General features: G+C 48.7%; 1 protein-coding gene across 5 annotated transcripts in view; it reads left to right on the forward strand.

Annotated features, from left to right (window-relative positions):
* rfx3 (regulatory factor X, 3 (influences HLA class II expression)) overlaps positions 1–19455 on the forward strand; it is a 572273-nt gene that overhangs the window by 480620 nt on the left and 72198 nt on the right. For all 5 annotated transcript variants that reach the window (XM_038804657.1, XM_038804659.1, XM_038804656.1 and 2 more), the window contains one exon: positions 10821–10970. In XM_038804657.1, coding sequence (XP_038660585.1) covers positions 10821–10970 — 150 coding nt within the window. The remainder of the gene's footprint in view (positions 1–10820; positions 10971–19455) is intronic.

Raw genomic sequence — 19455 nt, forward strand, 5'->3', positions numbered from 1 at the left:
GTTGACTGTGGGGGATTCAGCGATAGTAATGTAATTGAATGTCATGGGGCGGTGGTTAGGTCCTCTCTTGTAAGAGATGATCATTACCTGGCACTTGTGTAGTGCAAATGTAACTTGCCACTTGTCAGCCCCTGATATTGTCCAGGTCTTACTGCGTTTGGATATGGACTGCTTCATTAGCTGAGGAGTCGCAATGGTTTTGAACATTGTGCAGTCATCCGTAAACATTCCCACTTCTGACCTTATGATGGAAGGGAGGTCAATGGTGAAGCAGCTGAAGATGGTTGGGCCTAGGACACTACCCTGAGGAACTTGTGCGGTGATGTCCTGGTCATTACCATCTTAAAGCATTCCTTTTTTTGAGTATGTTTTTAATGAGAGGTTTCATTTTATACAATTCAAAATAAACAAATCTGTACTAACAAAATATAATTTACAAAAACCAAACATTAAAAATAACCCCCAAAACCCACACCCTTACCCCCCCCCCCCCCCCCCTACCCCCGACCCACGGCATTTGTTTTAATATAGAATATTTTTTATTGTTTTTTCATTATCATATGTAGCACGGTCATATAGTGGCACATATATTACATAGCGATAAATCAATATACTGCACATACTTACAAACTTTCAACCTTGGGGTGGGGTGCTCAAGTGTAATTGGTGTTTGTGCCTCCCTTTTTCCCCCCCTTCCAATCTCCCCTCCTCCCCCCTCCTCTTTGCTCTATTGGATTTTGGCTACATAGGTCCTGGAACAGGTTGGTGAATGGCCTCCACGTCTTGTGGAAGCCCTCTTCCAACCCCCAGGTGGCATATTTGATTTTCTCTAGTTCGAGCAATTCAGACAGGTCGGCTAGCCAGCCTGCAGCTTTGGATTGTGCTGCTGATCGCCAGCCAAGCAGGATTCACCAACGGGTGATTAGGGAGGCAAAGGTTAGGGTATTCTCCCCCCTCCCCATAAAGAGTTGTGGCTGGTCTGATACCCCGAAGACTGCCATTTTGGGGCACGGCTCCACCCTCACCCCCACAACTTTGGGCATTATCTCGAAGAAGGCTGACCAGAACCCGACCAGTCTGGGGCATACCCAGAACATGTGGGTGTGGTTGACCGGGCCTCCCTGGCACCGTTCACACTTGTCCTCCCCCTCCGGGAAGAACCTGCTCATTCGGGTTCTGGTTAGGTGCGCTATGTGCATCACCTTTAGCTGCATTAGGCTTAGCCTTTGCACATGTGGAGGTGGAGTTGACCCTGTTCAGTGCTTTGCTCCAGAGTCCCCACCCTATTTCAATCCCTAGCTCTCCCTCATATTTTTCTCTTGTCTCGTCCAATGGGGAACCTGAAAGAATTCTAATATATTTGTCAGGCATGATTTCTCCTTCATGAAGCCTTGCTGACTGCTTGATTATATTATTTATTTCCAAATGCTCTGTTATTACATCCTTTATAATGGACTCTCACATTTTCCCAATTACAGATGTTCAGCTAATTGTTGGGAAAATGTGAGGTTTCCACTTAGGCAGCAGGAATAGAAAATCAGAATATTATTTAAATGGAGAGTGGCCAAAGAATGCTGCAAGACAGAGGGATCTGGTTGTCCTGGTACAAGAATCACAAAAAGCCAGCATGCAGGCAGAGCAAATAATTAGGAAGGCAAGTTGAATGGTGGTGTTTATTGCAAGGAAGGAAGGAAGAGTATAAAATGAAGAAGCCTTACGACAACTGTACAGGGCATTAGTGAGACCACACCTAGACTACTGTGTACAGGATTGATCAAATTCCTTAAGAAGGAGCATATTTGCATTGGAACAATTCAGAGAAGGTTCGTTGAGCTGATTCCTGTGATGATAGCTTTTTCCTACAAGGTACGATTGAACAGGTTGGACCGATACTTATTGAAGTTTAGGAAAATGGGAGATGATTGTTTTGAAGCATCAGTCAAGCTCCCTCAAGGTTCTGAGGGAGCTTGACTGAGTTGATGCTGAGAGAACGTTTCTTCCCGTGACAGAATCTAGAACCGGGGACACAATTTAAAAATACAGCGTCTCCCATTTAATACGGAGATGAGAAGGAATTTCTTCTCTGGTTGTTAGTATTTGGAATTATTTTGTCCGGCAAGCAGTAGAGGATGGATCATGGAATATGTTCAAGGCTAAGTTAGACAGATTTATGATTGACAAGGGAGTCAAGTGTTATGGGGGACAGGCAGGAAAGGAGTTAAGGCCATAATCAGATCAGCCATGATTGTATTGAATGGTGGAGCAGGTGCGAGGGACTGAATGGCCTACTCATGCTTCTATTGCTTCCTTTCTTTTTACATTCATCTGAGAATGGCAGATGTGGCATGGTTTGATATCTTTTGCTAGACTATTACTTGGGTTTGAATGTGGCTGAGCTTTTAGTTCCTGATATTTTCTTTCTCCATGAATTCTGTGGAGTAGCTCCTAGCTATACCATACAGTGATTGGGTTCCAATATGGCATTTGTGTTTGAGGCAGTGCATATTCCCATTATTCAGTTTATTAGCATGATGGGGTTCACAGTGATGTGCTTACTGTCCATCAGATTTTATTCACAACATATTACTGCTTACAGTAATGCACAAGGACTTGAGTAATTGTGATTCAGACCTACTGCAGTTATTTTTCATTTTCCAAGATAAACACATTAATATGTATGTAAAGTAATATGTGAATTGTCCCATCTGTACAGTATTGGAGGATAGAATTCTAATGTTGAATCAATATGCAAACAAGATTGAGAGAAATTGGACTTCCGGTGGCGGCTATGAGGGAGTAGGTTGCACATTTGGTAGCTCCCGTCTCGGTCAGACTTTTGGACCTTTTTCCCCTGACTATTTTGCGCTTTTGAGCGCGGAACTGGAACGCAATGGTACTCAAGCACAGGACCCGTACAGAATTGTATGGACCTAAGAATCTGGAGGAACCATAAACAGCAGAAGAAGTGGTTGAATAAGGGCACAGTGGAGGCTGTGAGAGGGACCAGCATGGCTGGTGTTCAGAGCAAGGTGCCGACAGCCCAGCCCACAATGGAACAGCTGGTGCAGACTATGCAGGAGGGCTTTTTAGCTCTGAAGCGTGACAACTTGGAGCCGCTACAGAAGTCGATTGACCGGATGGAAAAAAGGCTAGACGATCAGGCTGAGAAGCTCCAGCAATTGGAGAAATCAGTGGAGGAGCAGGCTGACTTTCAAACGGTGGCGGATGTGGAGATTCGGAGGTTGAGTGACCAGCAAAAAATGCTCCTGGAAAGGCTGGAGGACCCGGACAACGGATCTCGTCGGCAGAACGTGAGAATCGTGGGCCTCTTGGAGAGGGCAGAGGGGCTGGACGCTGCCGCTTTTGTGGAGGGTATGTTTCAGAAGTTGCTGGGGAACGAGGTGTTCCCACGCTCGCCGGTGGTGGACAGGGCACACACAGTGCAGGTGAGGCAGCCGCGATGAGGGGGTCCCCCACGAGCGATGGTGGTACGTTTTCACAGGTACCTGGACAAGGAACGGGTGCTGCAATTTTTCTTTTTTTTTTTTTTTTTTTTAAATTTAGATTACCCAATTATTTTTTTTTCCAATTAAGGGGCAATTTAGCGTGGCCAATCCACCTACTCTGCACATTTTTGGGTTGTGGGGGGGAAACCCACGCAGACACGGGGAGAATGTGCAAACTCCACACGGACAGTGACCCAGAGCCGGGATCGAACCTGGGACCTCAGCGCCGTGAGGCGGTTGTGCTAACCACTAGGCCACCGTGCTGCCCTCGAACGGGTGCTGCAATGGGCAATGGGCAAAGAGCACACAAAGCTGTACTTGGGACAATACCACCCTCCGTGTTTACCAAGATTTGAGCGCTGAGGTGGCCAGGAGGAGGGGAGGCTACAGGCAGATGAAGGAGATACTGTATAAAAACAAGGTGAAATTCAGGCTGCTTTTTCCGGCGCGACAGTGGGTTACGTATGAGGGTCAGCATCACTATTTCGAGGAACCCGAAGAGGCGATGGACTTCATTAAGAAGCAAGGGCTGGCCCTGAGCTGAGGGCGTTTGGACTCATGTTAGAATTTTTAAGTATATGTGGTGTCTCTCCTGTTTTGAAAATTGCCTGTATGTTTGGGTCCGTTTTTGTCGTTTCTTTGCGTGCTTTTTGCGTGGTTTACCTGAATGTTTCCTTTTTGGGCTCTTTGATTAGTTGGAGCTTGGCTGGGGGGGAAATAATAAAGAAAACAGTTAAAATGGTTGGGTTAAGAGGGCTGCTTCAGGGGAACATTGTGCAATTTTTTCTGTCTGTATGGGAAGGACTGAAGAGTGCCTGTTACTTATCTCTTTTTTTTTTGGCTTGTTTAACTTGAATTGTGCTATAGTGGGGGCTGTTTATGACTTGTATAGAGTGTTTGCTTAAGTAGGGCTGATCTGGGGAAGTGGTATGGATGGGTCGGGAGAGGTGTGACTGGGAACAATGAGTGGGAGACGTGCTGGCGGCGAGGCTAGGAGCCCCAGGCTAGCTGAGTGGAGCTAGTAAACGGAAGCCGATGTGGGAGGTGTGCATATAGTTAGATTAGAGTATGGGTTAGGTGATGGGATGGTGTTACGAGGAGGGGGGTGGGTGGTAGTTGTTCTGCTGACGGGGATGGAAACTGGGCATGGCAACAGTGAGGAGGTCATGGATGGAGCCGTTCAGGTGGTGGGCCAGATGAAGCGTGACATATGGCTGGGGGGCTGGCCAAGGAAAGGGGATGGCTGATCGACAAAGGGGAGGGCGAAGTGCCCCCCAACCAGGCTGATCACCTGGAATGTTAGAGGGTTAAACGGGCCAGTGAAGAGGGCGCGTGTGTTTGCGCATCACGGGTTCTGAAGGCAGACATCGTCATGCTGCAGGAGACGCACCTGAATGTGGCAGACCAGGTTAGGTTAAGGAAGGGCTGGGTCAGTCGGGTCTTTCATTCGGGGCTTGATTCTAAGACGAGAGGGGTTGCGATCCTGATTAATAAACGGGTACAATTTGAGGCGGAGGGCACAGTCGTGGATGGGGGTGGCAGGTTCGTTATGGTGAGGGGTAAGCTCAAAGGGGTGAGATTAGTCCTGATCACTGTGTATGCCCCTAATTGGGACAATGTGGATTTTATTAGGAGGATGCTAGGGAAGATCCCCAACTTGGACTCGCGTAAACTGATCATCAGCGGAGACTTCAATACAGTGCTGGACCCGAGCCTGGACCGGTCATGTTTAAGAACGGGCAGGTTGCCAGTGATGGCAAAATAACTGAGAGGATTCATGGAGCAAATGGGGGGAGCAGATCCATGGAGATTTAGCCGGCCGACGGCGAGGAAGTTCTCGCACTACTCCCACGTTCACAAGATGTATTCACAAATTGACTACTTTGTTGTGAGTCGGGACCTGCTGGCCGGAATGGTGGGAGCAGAATTCTCGGCAATTGCCATATCGGACCATGCTCCGCACTGGGTAGACCTGCAGTTTTGTAAGGACAGCTTTCAGCGCCCACCATGGAGGCTGGAAGTTGGATTAATCGCGGACGAGGCAGTGTGTGAGAGGCTGAGGAAATGCATGCAGAATTACCTGCAAGTGAACGACACTGGAGAAGTCTCAGCAGCGGTGCTCTGGGAGGCGCTGAAGGCAGTGGTGAGAGGGGAGCTGATTTCAATCCAGGCATACAGGGTCAGGACAGGGCAGAGATGGACCAACTGATTCAGGATATTCTACAGACGGACAGAGATTACGCGGAATCCCCGAGGCCAGATTTACTCAGGAAACGACAGAGGCTGCAGACCAAATTTGGGGTGCTGACTACAGGCAAGGCAGTAGAGGAGCTTAGAAAGGTAAAAGGTGCGATTTATGAGCATGGGGAGAAGGCCAGTAGAATGCTTGCGCAACAACTAAGGAAGAGGGAAGCAGCTAGGGAAATAGGGAGGGTAGTGGATGGGGAGGGTAATCTAGTGGGTGACCCGGCAGGGCTGAACAAGGTCTTTAGGGACTTTTATAGGAAGCTGTACACTTCGGAACCCCCGGGGGACCAGGGGGGATGAGGTGATTCCTGGACGGACTGACCTTCCCAAGAGTGGGGAGGAGGATGGTGGACCGACTGGGGGCCCTGGTCAGGATCGAAGAGGTATTGGGGGGCCTGAAGGTCATGTAGTCGGGAAAAGCCCCGGGGCTGGACGGGTATCCGGTGGGAGTTTTACAAAAAATTTGCTGGGATAGTGGGGCCGGTGCTGGTCAGGGACTTTAACAAGGCAAGAGACAGAGGGAGTTTACCCCCGATGATGTCGCAGGCCACCATCTCGCTTATTCTGAAACGGGATATGGACCCGGAGGCTTGTAGATCATACAGGCCGATCTCTTTGATCGCCGTAGACGCCAAGTTATGGACCAAGATCTTGGCAACCAGAATTGAGCACTGTGTACCGGATGTAATTGTGGAGGACCAAACCGGGTTTGTAATGGGGAGGCAGCTGGTAGCCAACCTAAGAAGGCTGCTCAACGTGATTATGATGGCCCCGGAGAGTAGGGAGATAGAGATAGTGGTAGTCATGAATGCCGAAAAGGCTTTTGACCGGTCGAGTGGGACTATCTGTGGGAGGTACTAGGACGATTCGAGTTCGGGGCGAGGTTCATTGACTGGGTTAGGCTATTATATCAGGCCCCGGAGGCGAGTGTAAGGACGAACAGGGCGACATCGAACTACTTTAGACTGCACTGTGGGACAAGACAGGACTGCCCTCTCTCCCCTCTGCTGTTTGCGCTGGCCATAGAGCCACTGGCAATTGCACTGAGAGCTTCTAGGGGCTGGAAAGGGCTGGTCTGGGGGCGGGAATGGAACATAGAGTCTCGTTATATGCAGAAGATCTGTTGTATATATCGGACCCAATGGTGGGGATGGATGGTATTATGGAAATCCTGAGGGACTTTGGCCGGTTCTCAGGATATAAATTGAACATGGCTAAGAGCGAGATGTTCATAATTCAGGCGAGGGGGCAGGAGAGTAGGCTGAAGGGGTTGCCGTTCAGGCTAGTGGGGGAGAGTTTCCGATATTTGGGGATTCAGGTGGCACGGGACTGGGGCATGTTGCATAAGCTCAACCTGTCCCGACTGGTGGAACGAGTGAGGGAGGAGGTCCGGAGGTGGGACGCGCTCCCGCTGTTATTGGCGGAGAGGGTGCAGACTGTTAAGATGACAATTCTCTCGAGGTTCTTGTTTGTTTTTCAGTGTCTCCCCATCTTTATCCGCGGTCCTTCTTTAAGAGGCTGAATAAATTTATTCTGGGATTTGTATGGACAGGGAAGTCCCCGCGGGTGAAGAGGGTGATGCTTGAAAGGAACAGAGAAGAAGGGGGGCTGGCGTTACCGAACTTCAGCAACTATTACTGGGCGGCCAGCATAGCGATGATAAGGAAATGGATGGTGGGTGTGGGGTTGGTTTGGGAGCAGATGGAGGCTGCTTCGTGCTAGGGGCACTAGCTTAGCAGCCCCTGGTCACGGCGCCTCTGCCGCTTCCACCGGCACAGTACTCCACCAGCCCAATGGTGGTGGCGGCTCTTCGGATCTGGGGCCAGTGGAGGAGACATGTAGGGGAGGTAAGAGCATCAGTGTGGACCCCAATCTGCGGCAACCACCGATTTGCCCTGGGGAACAGGACTGTGGGGGAGGGCGGAGATTGTGAGGATGGGGGATTTGTTCCTGGAAGGGAGCTTTCCGAGCATGAGGATGCTGGAAGAGAAGTTTGGGCTGGCGAGAGGGAACAACTTTAGATACTTACAGGTGCGGGATTTTGTACGCAGAGTGGTGCCATCCTTCCCACGTCTCCCACCAAAGAGGAGAGGTGGGAGAGGGTAGAGTCTCAGGCGTCTACAAGGAACTAATGGGAGCTGATGATACGCAGACTGAGGACCTGAAGCTTAAGTGGGAAGAGGAATTCGGGGGGGAGATAGAGGACGCTATCTGGGTAGAAGCCCTGAGCAGAGTGAACACAACCGCAACATGCGCCAGGTTCAGCCTGATCCAGTTTAAGGTCATTCACCGGGCCCACATGACGGGCGCCCGGATGAGCAGATTCTTCGGGCTGGAGGACAAGTGTGCTAGATGCACTGGAGGGCCGGCTAACCATGTACACATGTTCTGGTCGTGCCTTAAACTCAGGGGGTATTGGCAGCGATTCGCAGATGGGGTAGTAATGAGCCCTGAGGTGGCAATCTTTGGGGTTTCGGACGTCCCGGGAGTCCAGGAAGAGAGAGGGGCCGATGTTCTGGCCTTTGCTTCCCTGGTATCCTGGCGACGAATATTGTGAGCATGGAGGGTCTCAAAGCCCCCAAGGGCTGAGGCATGGCTATCGAACATGGCAAGCTTTCTTGGCCTGGAGAAAGTCAAGTTCGCCTTGAGAGGTTCGCTATTAGGTATCACCCGAAGGTGGCAGCCATTTATTAACTTATTTGCAGAGGCTTAAGCGGGGGGAGGGGGGGGGGGGGGGTGCTAGAGTGATATTGGGTAAAGTAGAGTGATATTGAGGCAGGTCCGTGCACGAACAGAGCCGTGGTTTGCACTGTGTTTAATTTGTGACTTTTTTTGTACTGTACAATGTCACTTTTTCTATATGCCTAAAATACCTCAATAAAATTGTTTAAAAAAAGATTGAGAGGATTTGTATATACATTCCTCCTATTTCAATTTTCACTTTTGGCCTGTTTCCATGCTGGTTTCCTGTCCCACTCTTTGACTAGAACCACGCTTTACTTTTTAAAAATTCAGATATTGTTTAATGCGTGGCATTCTGTGATTTTGTTTTGAATTGAAGTGGCTGTACAAAATGAGTGAACATTAGGGTTAGGAACATACGTTTTTAAAATATATTTGAATTTAAATTTTGATATTTGAACATTTTAAACACACAAAATAACAAAGAAAAGCAACACAAACTCGCAAACACACTCTTCCCCCCCCCCCCCCCAACCTCAACCAAACACCCCACTTTGTCGCACCCCTCCCCACAGCTGAGGGTAACCAGCTCCTTGAAATGTAGTACGAACAAACCCCATCTCTGTGGAACTCCTCACTCATCCCCTTCAAAGCAAATTTCACCTTTTCACCATTGGGTCCCTCAGCCACACCGAGGTACAGGGTGGAGCAACTGACCTCCACCTCAACAGGATTTGCCCACCTTCTTGCCCGCTCCGCTGTGAGATCCTGGTATGTAGGATTACCATCGCTTTCCCACCTCACCTCTCAATTGAGCTTCACACATCCCAACACCTTTTCCTTCACCTGTTAGCTGTGGAAGCATTCTATCATAGATCTTGGTGGCTCATTCACTTTTGGTTTCGGCTGGAGTGACCGGTGAGCCTTGTCCAGCTCGTAGAAGGAGGGGTTCTCCTCCTCCCCGAAAAACTTGATGAACCACGAAATACGTTGTCGACCTCTGACCCTCCATCCACTCAGGCAGTCCTACAATGCTCAGATTCTGCCTTTGAGGCCTGTTCTCCAGGTCCTCCACTTCAGCTCCCAACCCCTTGTTACACTCCACCACTCTCAGTCACTCCTCACCCATCGAGGTGAACCGGTCGCTGTGCTGCGACAATGTCTCCTCCACCCCCTTCAACAGCTCTCCTTGCTCCCACACCTCCATTGATGTCTTTGCCAAAGCCTCATTGGCAAGAGTCTGAGCCACCCACTCCTTGAACAAGGCCATCATCTCCTTTCGATGCTTATCAAAATGCTTGGACAATAGCCATTCAAACTCCCTCACATCACTTCGGCCAGCTTATCCATTGCTATGGGCGCCGCCCACCCGTTGAGCTTGCTCCCGCCATCTTTCCTTCCACTGCACTCCCCACTGAGCTCGCCGACGGACTATCACTTGCACCCTTTCTTGCCGGATTCTTTTTCTGGGACTTCAACATCCTTTGGTTGCCGCAACTTTTCTAACAATCAATCATGCAAATTTCTTCCTAAAATCTGGGCGAAAAGAGCCAAAAAACAAAAACTCTAGCAGGAGCCAAGCAACGTGCGCTGTCCACCTACATGTCGCCACCGGAAGTCTCAGGATAGAACATTGTTGACATGCACAATATAAATGCACTAGAATTGTCATTCAGCGCACGTATTAACCTGTATATAGGATCAGAATTATTCCTATTGTATTATGCCAGCTGTGGCTCAGTTGGCAACATTTTCATTTCTGAGTCAGGAGGTTGTCAGAAGTTCCATCTGGTTAAAAAAAAGATACTTGAGTGCAATACTGAGAGAATACTACAGTGTTGGAGGTGCCGTCTTATGAATGTGACATTAAACCAAGGCCTCATCTACTCAGGTGGATGTAAAAGATCCCACAGCAATATTTTTAAGATCATGGCCAATATTCATTACTCAATCAACATCATTAAATGCAGATTATCTGGTCATTATCACATTGCCGGGCCAATTGGTTGCAGCATTTCCAATATTAGAACAGTGCCTACAATTCAAAAATACTTAATTGGCTGTAAAGCACATTAGGATGTCCTGAGGTATTGGAAGGAATTATAGAAATGAAAGTCCTCTACCTATCTCCGTATCCCTCGCTCCCCCCCCCCCCCCTCCCCACCATGCATCCGTCCCTCATCTATTCCACCCTCATTCATCCATCCCTACTTTCATTCATCCTGTATAAATCCCTTCTTCCCCCTATCCCTCCCTCCCTCAAATCTCACTCCAACCTTAATCCAAGTATCCACAGAAGAATATGCAACAGTACAAATAACCCTATCAACATTTCAAAACCCAGTTGCTCTAACTTTCTTCCTATTTCCACCTGTTTTCTGATAGGTTGGAGCTGTAAGTGCCTTTGCTCAGACACTGCGTAGATATACGTCCCTCAATCATTTAGCTCAAGCTGCTCGAGCTGTGCTGCAAAACACATCTCAAATTAACCAGATGCTCAGTGACCTCAATCGTGTAGACTTCGCCAATGTCCAGGTAAGCTTCAGGACCGTACAATCTTACATCAACATGAAGTTAATTGTGTTGCAATATTTTCTTAAATTAATTCACTCAGAAACACCACTGTACATGAATGAGACTAGTAAATGGCTGTGTATAGTTTTTATAAAGACATTCTCAATCATTTAAAATCAGATTACTTACAGTGGTGGAGTAGAAATTCTGATGGCAAATGCTTGGCAACAAAATTCAGCTTCAGGGCACACGAGTGCCATTTTGACTCCAAATTAGTGTCCACTCTCTGGTCTGACCTGCGCCTGACACAATTTTGGAAAAGGGTTTGCCACGTGTGCAGGGATTGTCTGCCAGACGTATGCAGGGTAGGCTGATCTAGACATCAATCAGCATATGACAGAGATTTGATGCACCTCTGCAATTTTGGAGCTCTGAGCTTCAGCTAACACCATCTCTTAGCATAGACAGCTGAACACACATTCAGCAGCAGGAGAGAAACCCATCAACACTATTTAAGGGATCATCAACTACTTGCAAGTCAGTTACTGATTGATTTCTACTGGTTGTTGCCATGATTATAGATATTTTTGGTGATTTATAGTTTTTTTTCAAGATGCTGAAGGCTACAGGACTGGCATACACGTTTTTCAAGGACTTTATCCTGACTTCAGACCTTTTGCGCAAACCACTTACTCCCAACATGGGTCCAGTAGTCTGCAGTCCCCTTGAACGATGTAAAGAGAGGGCATAGGAGCAGATGTGACATACGACAGGACATAAGGAACAATATGTCAAAATCAGTGCTTCAGTAAGGACATCCACACTGAAATCTGCAACCTCAGAGCAGGGCGAGGACAACATTGCCGGTGGCTGTGAATGTGATCTTTGATGTCTTTTATAATTTTACTTTTATGCATTGGACTCATTCTAGCCAGGAACTGGAAGTATTTACAAAATCTCCCAGTTTGTTGTCTACTTTTACATAAGCTCACCATCCTGTGTGCTTCCAGAGTGAAACTAGCAGAATGACCACACGGCTTTATGAGGATTGCAGGCTTCCCCATAATCTGTGGTACCATTGATTCCCCATACATTGCTTTGCATGTCAATTCTGAGATGTACTGCAACTGAATGGGATTCCACTTTCTAACCCCGAGCCGCAATGTGACAATAGACAAAGACTCATGCAAGTCAATGCCCGGTCTCCTGGCAGCAGTCACATTGCCTTCATTCCACAGCAGTTCACTGTGCCATCTGCATATGAACTACCACAACAAACCAGAGGGTGACTACTGGGTGATAAGAGCGATCTATTGATTACATGGCGCTAGTGCTCAATCCATGCACATGTAGGCAGCATGCATGCAATGAAAGCCATGCTGCCACATGCTGATAAAGCAGACCACTGACATTTAAAACAACACTTACACGGCCTGAACCACTTCGGCGGAAACCTGCAGTGCTTCGGATTTCTGGAGGTCTGCAGTATGCTGCACAAGATGTCACCATCAGAGAACCTAGCCCTTGCCACCAACTAAAGAAGAGGAAGGGAGGAGACAGTCATTTTAACCTCTTTCTGAATGGGCTGTTCATGAACGACTTACCTGGGTGCGATACCAGTAAATGTAACTCAATTCACCAACAGTTCCATAGCTTACCTTCATTCTGTTGCTTACCAAAGCAGAGACTATTTCACTACAATGCAAAAATAAACACAAATACAAAATAAACATTACAAACCTAATCAGATGGTCAGTGCAGATTTGGTGGGCTGAATGGCCTCATTTTGCTCTGCAGAAGTTCCATGAAAATCCTGTGAATTCATAAATTAAACCATGTAATATTGCATATCAACTCATCACCTTTCTGCATACCCTTAGTGTTTGTTTTCCCTATGCTGGTACACATCCTGATACTTCTACAGTGCTACACCAATGGCTGCAGCTTGACTGGTGAACGATTACTGACTTCCAGTAGGGGAGCAGAGGGACCTGGGTAGATGTGCACAAATCAATGAAGATGGCAGGACAGGCTGAGACACCAGTTAATCAAGTGCACAGGATTCCGAGGCTTTATAAATGGGGAATGGAGTTCAAAAGCAAGGAAGTTATGATAAACTTGTATAGGTTCAGCCTCAGCTGAAGTATTGCATCTAGTTCTGTGCACCACATTTTAGGATGGGTGTGAAAGCATTAGACGTTGCAGAAAAGATTCTTAAGAGTGGTTTCATGGGCAAAGAACTTCAGTTACGTAGATAGATTGAACAAGCTGGGACTGTTCTTGGAGAAGAGAAGACCAAGAGGAGATTTGAGAGATGTATTCAGAATCATGAAGAGACTTTACAGTGTGGGGATGGGAATGCGTTTTTTTCATAAATTTAGAGTACCCAATTCATTTTTTCCAATTAGGGGGCAATTTAGCATGGCCAATTCATCTACCCTGCATATCTTTGGGCTGTTGGGGCGAAACCCACACAAACACAGGGAGAATGTGAAAATTCCACAAGGACAGTGACCCAGAGCCGGGATCAAACCTGAGATCTCAGCGCCGTGAGGCAGCAGTGCCGGGATGGGAGTGTTTTGCATAAGTTGTATAGTAAGGGATTGGGGTTAATTGTTCTAAGGGGTATAGTTTAAGGTAGTGTTTTTGGAAATATATGGCTCCCGGTGGGATTCTAATCTTAGTAGGGGTGTTGAATTTTGTTTTACTTTATGCAGCCGGGACAGGTGGGAGGGTTTCTTTCTCATTTCTCTGCCCATCGCTCGCAGCAAACGAGCGAGGTGGGAGGAGAGGCTGTGGTTGATTGGACCTGTTTTTGTGGTTCAATGAGCCTTGTTTTGTTGGGAGTTGGTTAGGAGGGGTATTGTTCTCTGGTAAGGAACCAACATGTACATTTGGGTGTGGTCTGGTTCAAGGGAGGGGAAGGATGTGGGGGGGGGGGGGGGGGGGTTAGTTTTCTGATGGTGATTATGAGGTTTTCCTTATTTCACTTTATGGGTGGGTTTGGTGGCCATCTTGGGTGGGCCTTGGGCCTATATCCTTTCGGCAGGCGATTGATAGTCCCTCACGGTGGAAATGGTGACTCTTGCTTGAGGGGGATGGCAGGCCCTCGATTCGGTTGCCTGGAACGTAAGGGGATTGGGGAGTTCAGTAAAAAGGTCAAGGCTTTTCTCTCCCCTGAAGAATCTGAGGGCTGATGTGATGTTTTTGCAGGAGACTCATTTGCGGGTGAGGGACACACTGCTGAAGGAGTGGGTGAGCCAGGTCTTTCACTCGGGTTTTGATGGCACGGCCAGTGGAGCGGCAATTTTAATCAATAAATGGGTCTTTTTTCAGTGGCCAAGGGCATGATGGACCTCTACGGTAGGTATGTGATGGTCACCAGGTCTTTGGCGGGTATGTTGGTGGTATTGGTTAATGTATGTGCCCCGAATTGGGTCGATACAGCATTTGTTAGGAAGCTATTTGCTTCTATTTATGATTTGGATACACATCAACTGATTTTTGGGTGTGATTTAAATTGTGTTCTTGATCAAAAGTTGGATCGTTCTAGGCTGAAGTTGTTGGCTCCTTCGGGGGTGGCAAAGACACTGTTAGCGTGCAGATCCAAGGCAGTTTATGCAACTGGGGGTAAAGTATTCTTGTTCTTTTTTTCTAGTCCACAAGGTTTATTGACTTTTTTCTGGTGGATAAGACTCTTTTCTCCCTTGGGTGAGGGGGGCAGAGTATTCGGTCATTGTTATCTCGGATCATGCCCACATCTGGTGAATGTGATTTTGGAGTTGGGCCCCGCTCAGCACCCACTATGGAGATTAGATGTATGGTAACTGGCAGATCTGGGGTTCTGTGGATGCATGTCTAAGGCCATTGATGCGTATGTAGAATTTAGGGAGGTAAGGGTGGAGCGGCAGTGGTTAGTGCATGATATTTTGGAGGTGGACCGCAGGTATTTGTGTGACCCTACTCCGGACTCTTAGCAAGCAGGAAGAAGCTGCAGACTCAGTTCGATCTGTTGTCCACGGGAAAGGCGGTGAGCCAGTTGCGGCAGTCGAGGGGGGTCTTTTATGAGTATGGGGGGGAAGGCCAGTCGGAGGTTAGTTCATTAGCTGAGATGGTAGGCAGCCTCCTGGGAGATTATTCAGGTTAGGTACTCGAGTGGCAGCTTGGTTTCCAACCCAGATAAAGTTAACCATGCTTTTGAGGCTTTCGGAGGCAAGGACATCTGCCTTCTCTCCCCTTTGCAGCTCCAGCAAGTCCGACAATAGATTGGAGTTTCCAGTGGTTGGGACGAGATGTGGGAGGAGTTGGAGGCCCTCAGGAGATTTTGATAGGTATTGGGGGATGCAAACAGGAAAAGCTCCTGGGCATGTTGGGTTTTCTGTGGAATTCTACAAGAGGTTTGCGGATCAGTTGGTCCCGTTGCTGGTAGATATGTTTAATGATTCCTTGTCCTGGGGATCCCTGCCTGCTACACTCTTGCAGGCTTCCATTTCCCTTCTGTTGAAGAAGGATAAGGATCCCACGGAGTGTGAATCCTGCTAGCCTATTTCACTGTTGAATGTGGACGCCAAGTTACTGGCTAGATGCTGACCGTAAAGCTGTCTCCTTGAGGTGATTATGGAGGATCAGACAGGCTTTGTTAAGAGCCGGCAATTGTCAGCCAATATTTGGAGGCTGTTGAATGTGGTGTTCTCCCCGTACATTGGGCCCGAGTTGGAGGTGATTGTGTCTTTGGATGCCGAGAAGGCATTTGATAGGGTGGACTGGAGGTACCTTTTTGGAGTTCTGGAGAGGTTTGGTCCAGGACCAGAATTGATTTTGTGGGTATGTTTATTGCACAGGGCCCCCTCGGCTACTGTTCGTACCAACGCCTTGAGCTCAGGGTACTTTCAATTGAATAGGGGGACAAGACAAGGATTTGCAAAGTTCCCCCTTCTATTTGATTGAACACTTTTGGGGCTGAAATCGTTCAGGTACCTCCAGATAACAAATTTTGTACAAGGGGCCTTCGCAACATTTCCCATGGCACCACCGACATCTCTGATGGAGAGGATCCTTTCACTAGCGGGGTCAGAGGAGGGTAGCACATCCGGCATTTACGTGGATTCTATCGGAGGGTTCGGACTTAGTGGATAAGGTGAAGGCGAAGTGGGCGAGGGAGTTGAGGCATATAGTGGATGAAGAGGTTTGGAGTGAGGCCCTTTGTAGGGTGAACTGCACATCTGCACGTGCGTGGCTTGGACTGATCCAGCTTAAGGTGGTGCATAGGGTGCATCAGACCAAAGCTAAGTTGAGTGGCTTCTTTCCGACAGTAGAAGGTAGGTGCAAGCAGTGTTCCGGGAGCAGGCCAATCATACACACATGACCTTGTCCCAAACTGGTAAGCTTTTGGGTCTCCTTCTTTCGCACCATGTCAGTGATTCTGAGTATTGACCTGGAGTCTTATCCTCAGTGGCCATTTTTGGGGTGTCGGACTCACTGGGGCTGCAAAGGGCGGGGGGAGTGAAGGCAGATGGCCTTGCCTTCGCCTCGTTGATTGCCCGGAGGGGAGTTCTGCTGGGTTGGAGGTCTTCGTCTCCGTGCCTCGGTATGGTTGGGTGACCTAATGGAATTCTTGTACCTGGAGAAAGTCAAGAATACCATTAGGTGGTCGGTTGAGGGTTTGTCCCAGAGATGGCAGCTATTCATTGCCTACTTTAAGCAACTAGTCACCGTTAGTAGTTTCGGAGGGGGTGGGAGGGATTCTGGGGTTTGATGCCTTTTTTCTTCTCCTGTGGATGAAGTGTGTACATTTGGTTTAGAATCATAGAATTTACAGTGCAGAGGGAGTCCATTCGGCCCATCGAGTCCGCACCGACCCTTGGAAAGAGCATCCTACTTAAACCCACGCCTCCACCCTATACCCATAACCCTTTGGTTGACTCACCTAACCGTTTGGACACTAAGGGGCAATTTCGAGTGGTCAATCCACCTAACCTGCTCATCGTTGGACTGTGGGAGGAAACCGGAGCACCCGGAGGAAACCCACGCAGACACAGGGAGAAAGTGCAAACTCCACACATATCGTCACCCGAAGCCGGAATTGAACCTGGGGCCCTCGAGCTGTGAGGCAGCAGTGCTAACCACTGTGTACCGTGCACCCCTATATTGGCTTTACGTAACATCTGCTTTGGGTAATGTGGGTTTGGTTATAACATTTATTGTAAGTGGAAAATCTTTAATAATTTTTTTAAAAACTGAGCTCTCAAGCTTGATTGCCCTGAGGGGAGTTCTGCCACCATCAATGATATACATCAGAGTTTTCAAACTGAGAGTCGCGACCAGCGGGTGGGACATGGGCAGGTTTCAGGAAGGTCGCAGAGCAATCAGTCATGGTGTTTCCAATCGCAGGAAGAACGTCCAATGGCTGCAACCGGCTTTTAAAAATACTGGCGGTGACAGACCTTTCAGATTGCTGGCCATCCCACCCATACTTTTTTTTTTTTATAAATGTTTTTATTCAGTTTTCATATTTTATATTGAACAAATTACAAATTGTTAGGAGAGAAAAAGAACAAAAAAAAAACAAACACGCAAAAATTAACATACATATTTACAGGTAAGCATCTTCGTAGTGGTAACTGCGCCCGCCCCCCCCCCCCCCCCCCCCCCCTCAACATGTTTATTTAGTTTGGTTTTGGGCCTTAGCTAGCCATCGAACCCCCGTACCGAACCTGTAGCCCCCCCCCCCCCCGCTACCTTCCCCCGACTATTCTTCCTCTTGTACATTGGCCACAAATAGGTCCCGGAACAGTTGCATGAATGGCTCCCACGTTCTGTGGAAGCCGTCGTCCGACCCTCGGATGGCAAATTTGATTTTCTCCATTTGGAGAGATTCCGAGAGGTCGGACAGCCAGTCCGCAGCTCTGGGCGGTGCTGCTGACCGCCAGCCAAACAGGATTCTACGGCGGGCGATCAGGGAGGCAAAGGCAAGGGCGTCCGCCCTCCTCCCCAGGAATAGATCTGGCTGTTCTGAAACCCCGAAGACCGCCACTATCGGGCATGGCTCCACCCTCACTCCCACCACTTTGGACATTACCTCGAAGAAGGCTGTCCAGTACTCCACGAGTCTGGGGCAAGACCAGAACATGTGGGCGTGGTTGGCCGGGCCTCTTTGGCACCGTTCACATCTGTCTTCCACCTCCGGGAAGAACCTACTCATACGGGTTCTTGTTAAGTGGGCTCTATGTACCACTTTTAGTTGCGTCAGGCTGAGCCTTGCGCACGTGGAGGTGGAGTTGACCCTATGCAGTGCTTCGCTCCAGAGTCCCCACCCTATCTCCATCCCCAGGTCGTCCTCCCATTTCCTCCTTGTTGCGTCCAGTACGGTGTCGTCCCTATCTACCAGTCGGTCATACATGTCACTACAGTTCCCTTTCTCTAGGATACTTGCGTCCAGTAGGTCTTCCAGTAGTGTCTGTCGTGGCGGTTGTGGGTACGTCCTTGTCTCCTTTCGTAGGAAGTTTTTGAGCTGCAGGTACCGTAGCTCGTTCCCCCCAGCTAGCTGAAATTTCTCTGTCAGTTCGTCCAGTGTTGCGATCCTGTCGTCCGTGTATAGGTCCCTGACTGTCAGTGTCCCCCCGTCCTGCCTCCACCTTTTGAAGGTGGCGTCAGTCAGTGCTGGTGTGAACCTATGGTTGTTGCAGATGGGAGCCCTGTTCGACATTTTGGTCAGGCCAAGTTGCTGCCGCAGTTGGTTCCAGGATTGGAGGGTGGCTGTCACCACTGGGCTGCTGGAGTGTTTTTTGGGTGGGGATGGGAGTGCTGCCGTGGCGAGGGCCCGGAGGGAGGTTCCCATGCAGGAGGCCTCCTCCGCACGCACCCACTCAGCCTCTGGCTCCTGGATCCATCCCCTTACTCGCTCGGCTGTTGCTGCCCAGTGGTAGAATTGTAGATTCGGGAGGGCTAGCCCTCCCCTGGTTTTTGTTTTTTGTAAGACCTTCTTTGGGATCCTAGCATTTTTACCCCCCCATACGAACGCCATGATGAGTTTGTCCAGCGCTTTGAAAAAGGCCTTGGGGATGTAGATCGGAATGGATCTAAACAGGAAGAGGAACCTGGGCAGTACGTTCATTTTGATCGTCTGAACTCTCCCCGCGAGGGAGAGCGGGAGTGTGTTCCATCTTTGCAGGTCCTTTTTAACTTCCTCCGTCAGGCTGGTGAGGTTCCATTTGTGGATCCCTTTCCAGTCATGGGCTATTTGGATCCCCAGGTAGCGGAATTTATGTCGGGCTTGATTGAACGGCAGCCCCTTTAGTGCTGCCCCCCCCCCTTGCGGGTGTACTGGGAAGATCTCACTTTTGCTCATGTTGAGTTTGTAGCCCGAGAAGGCTCCAAACTCTTTCAGGAGCGCGATGATTCCGTCCATGCTGCTTTGTGGGTCCGAGATATAGAGGAGCAGATCATCCGCATAGAGTGAGACTCTGTGCTCTCTACCTCCCCTTCGGATCCCCCTCCAATTTTTTGC

This window comes from Scyliorhinus canicula, chromosome 8 (assembly GCF_902713615.1).
Source record: "Scyliorhinus canicula chromosome 8, sScyCan1.1, whole genome shotgun sequence".
NCBI classification, from domain to species: domain Eukaryota; kingdom Metazoa; phylum Chordata; class Chondrichthyes; order Carcharhiniformes; family Scyliorhinidae; genus Scyliorhinus; species Scyliorhinus canicula.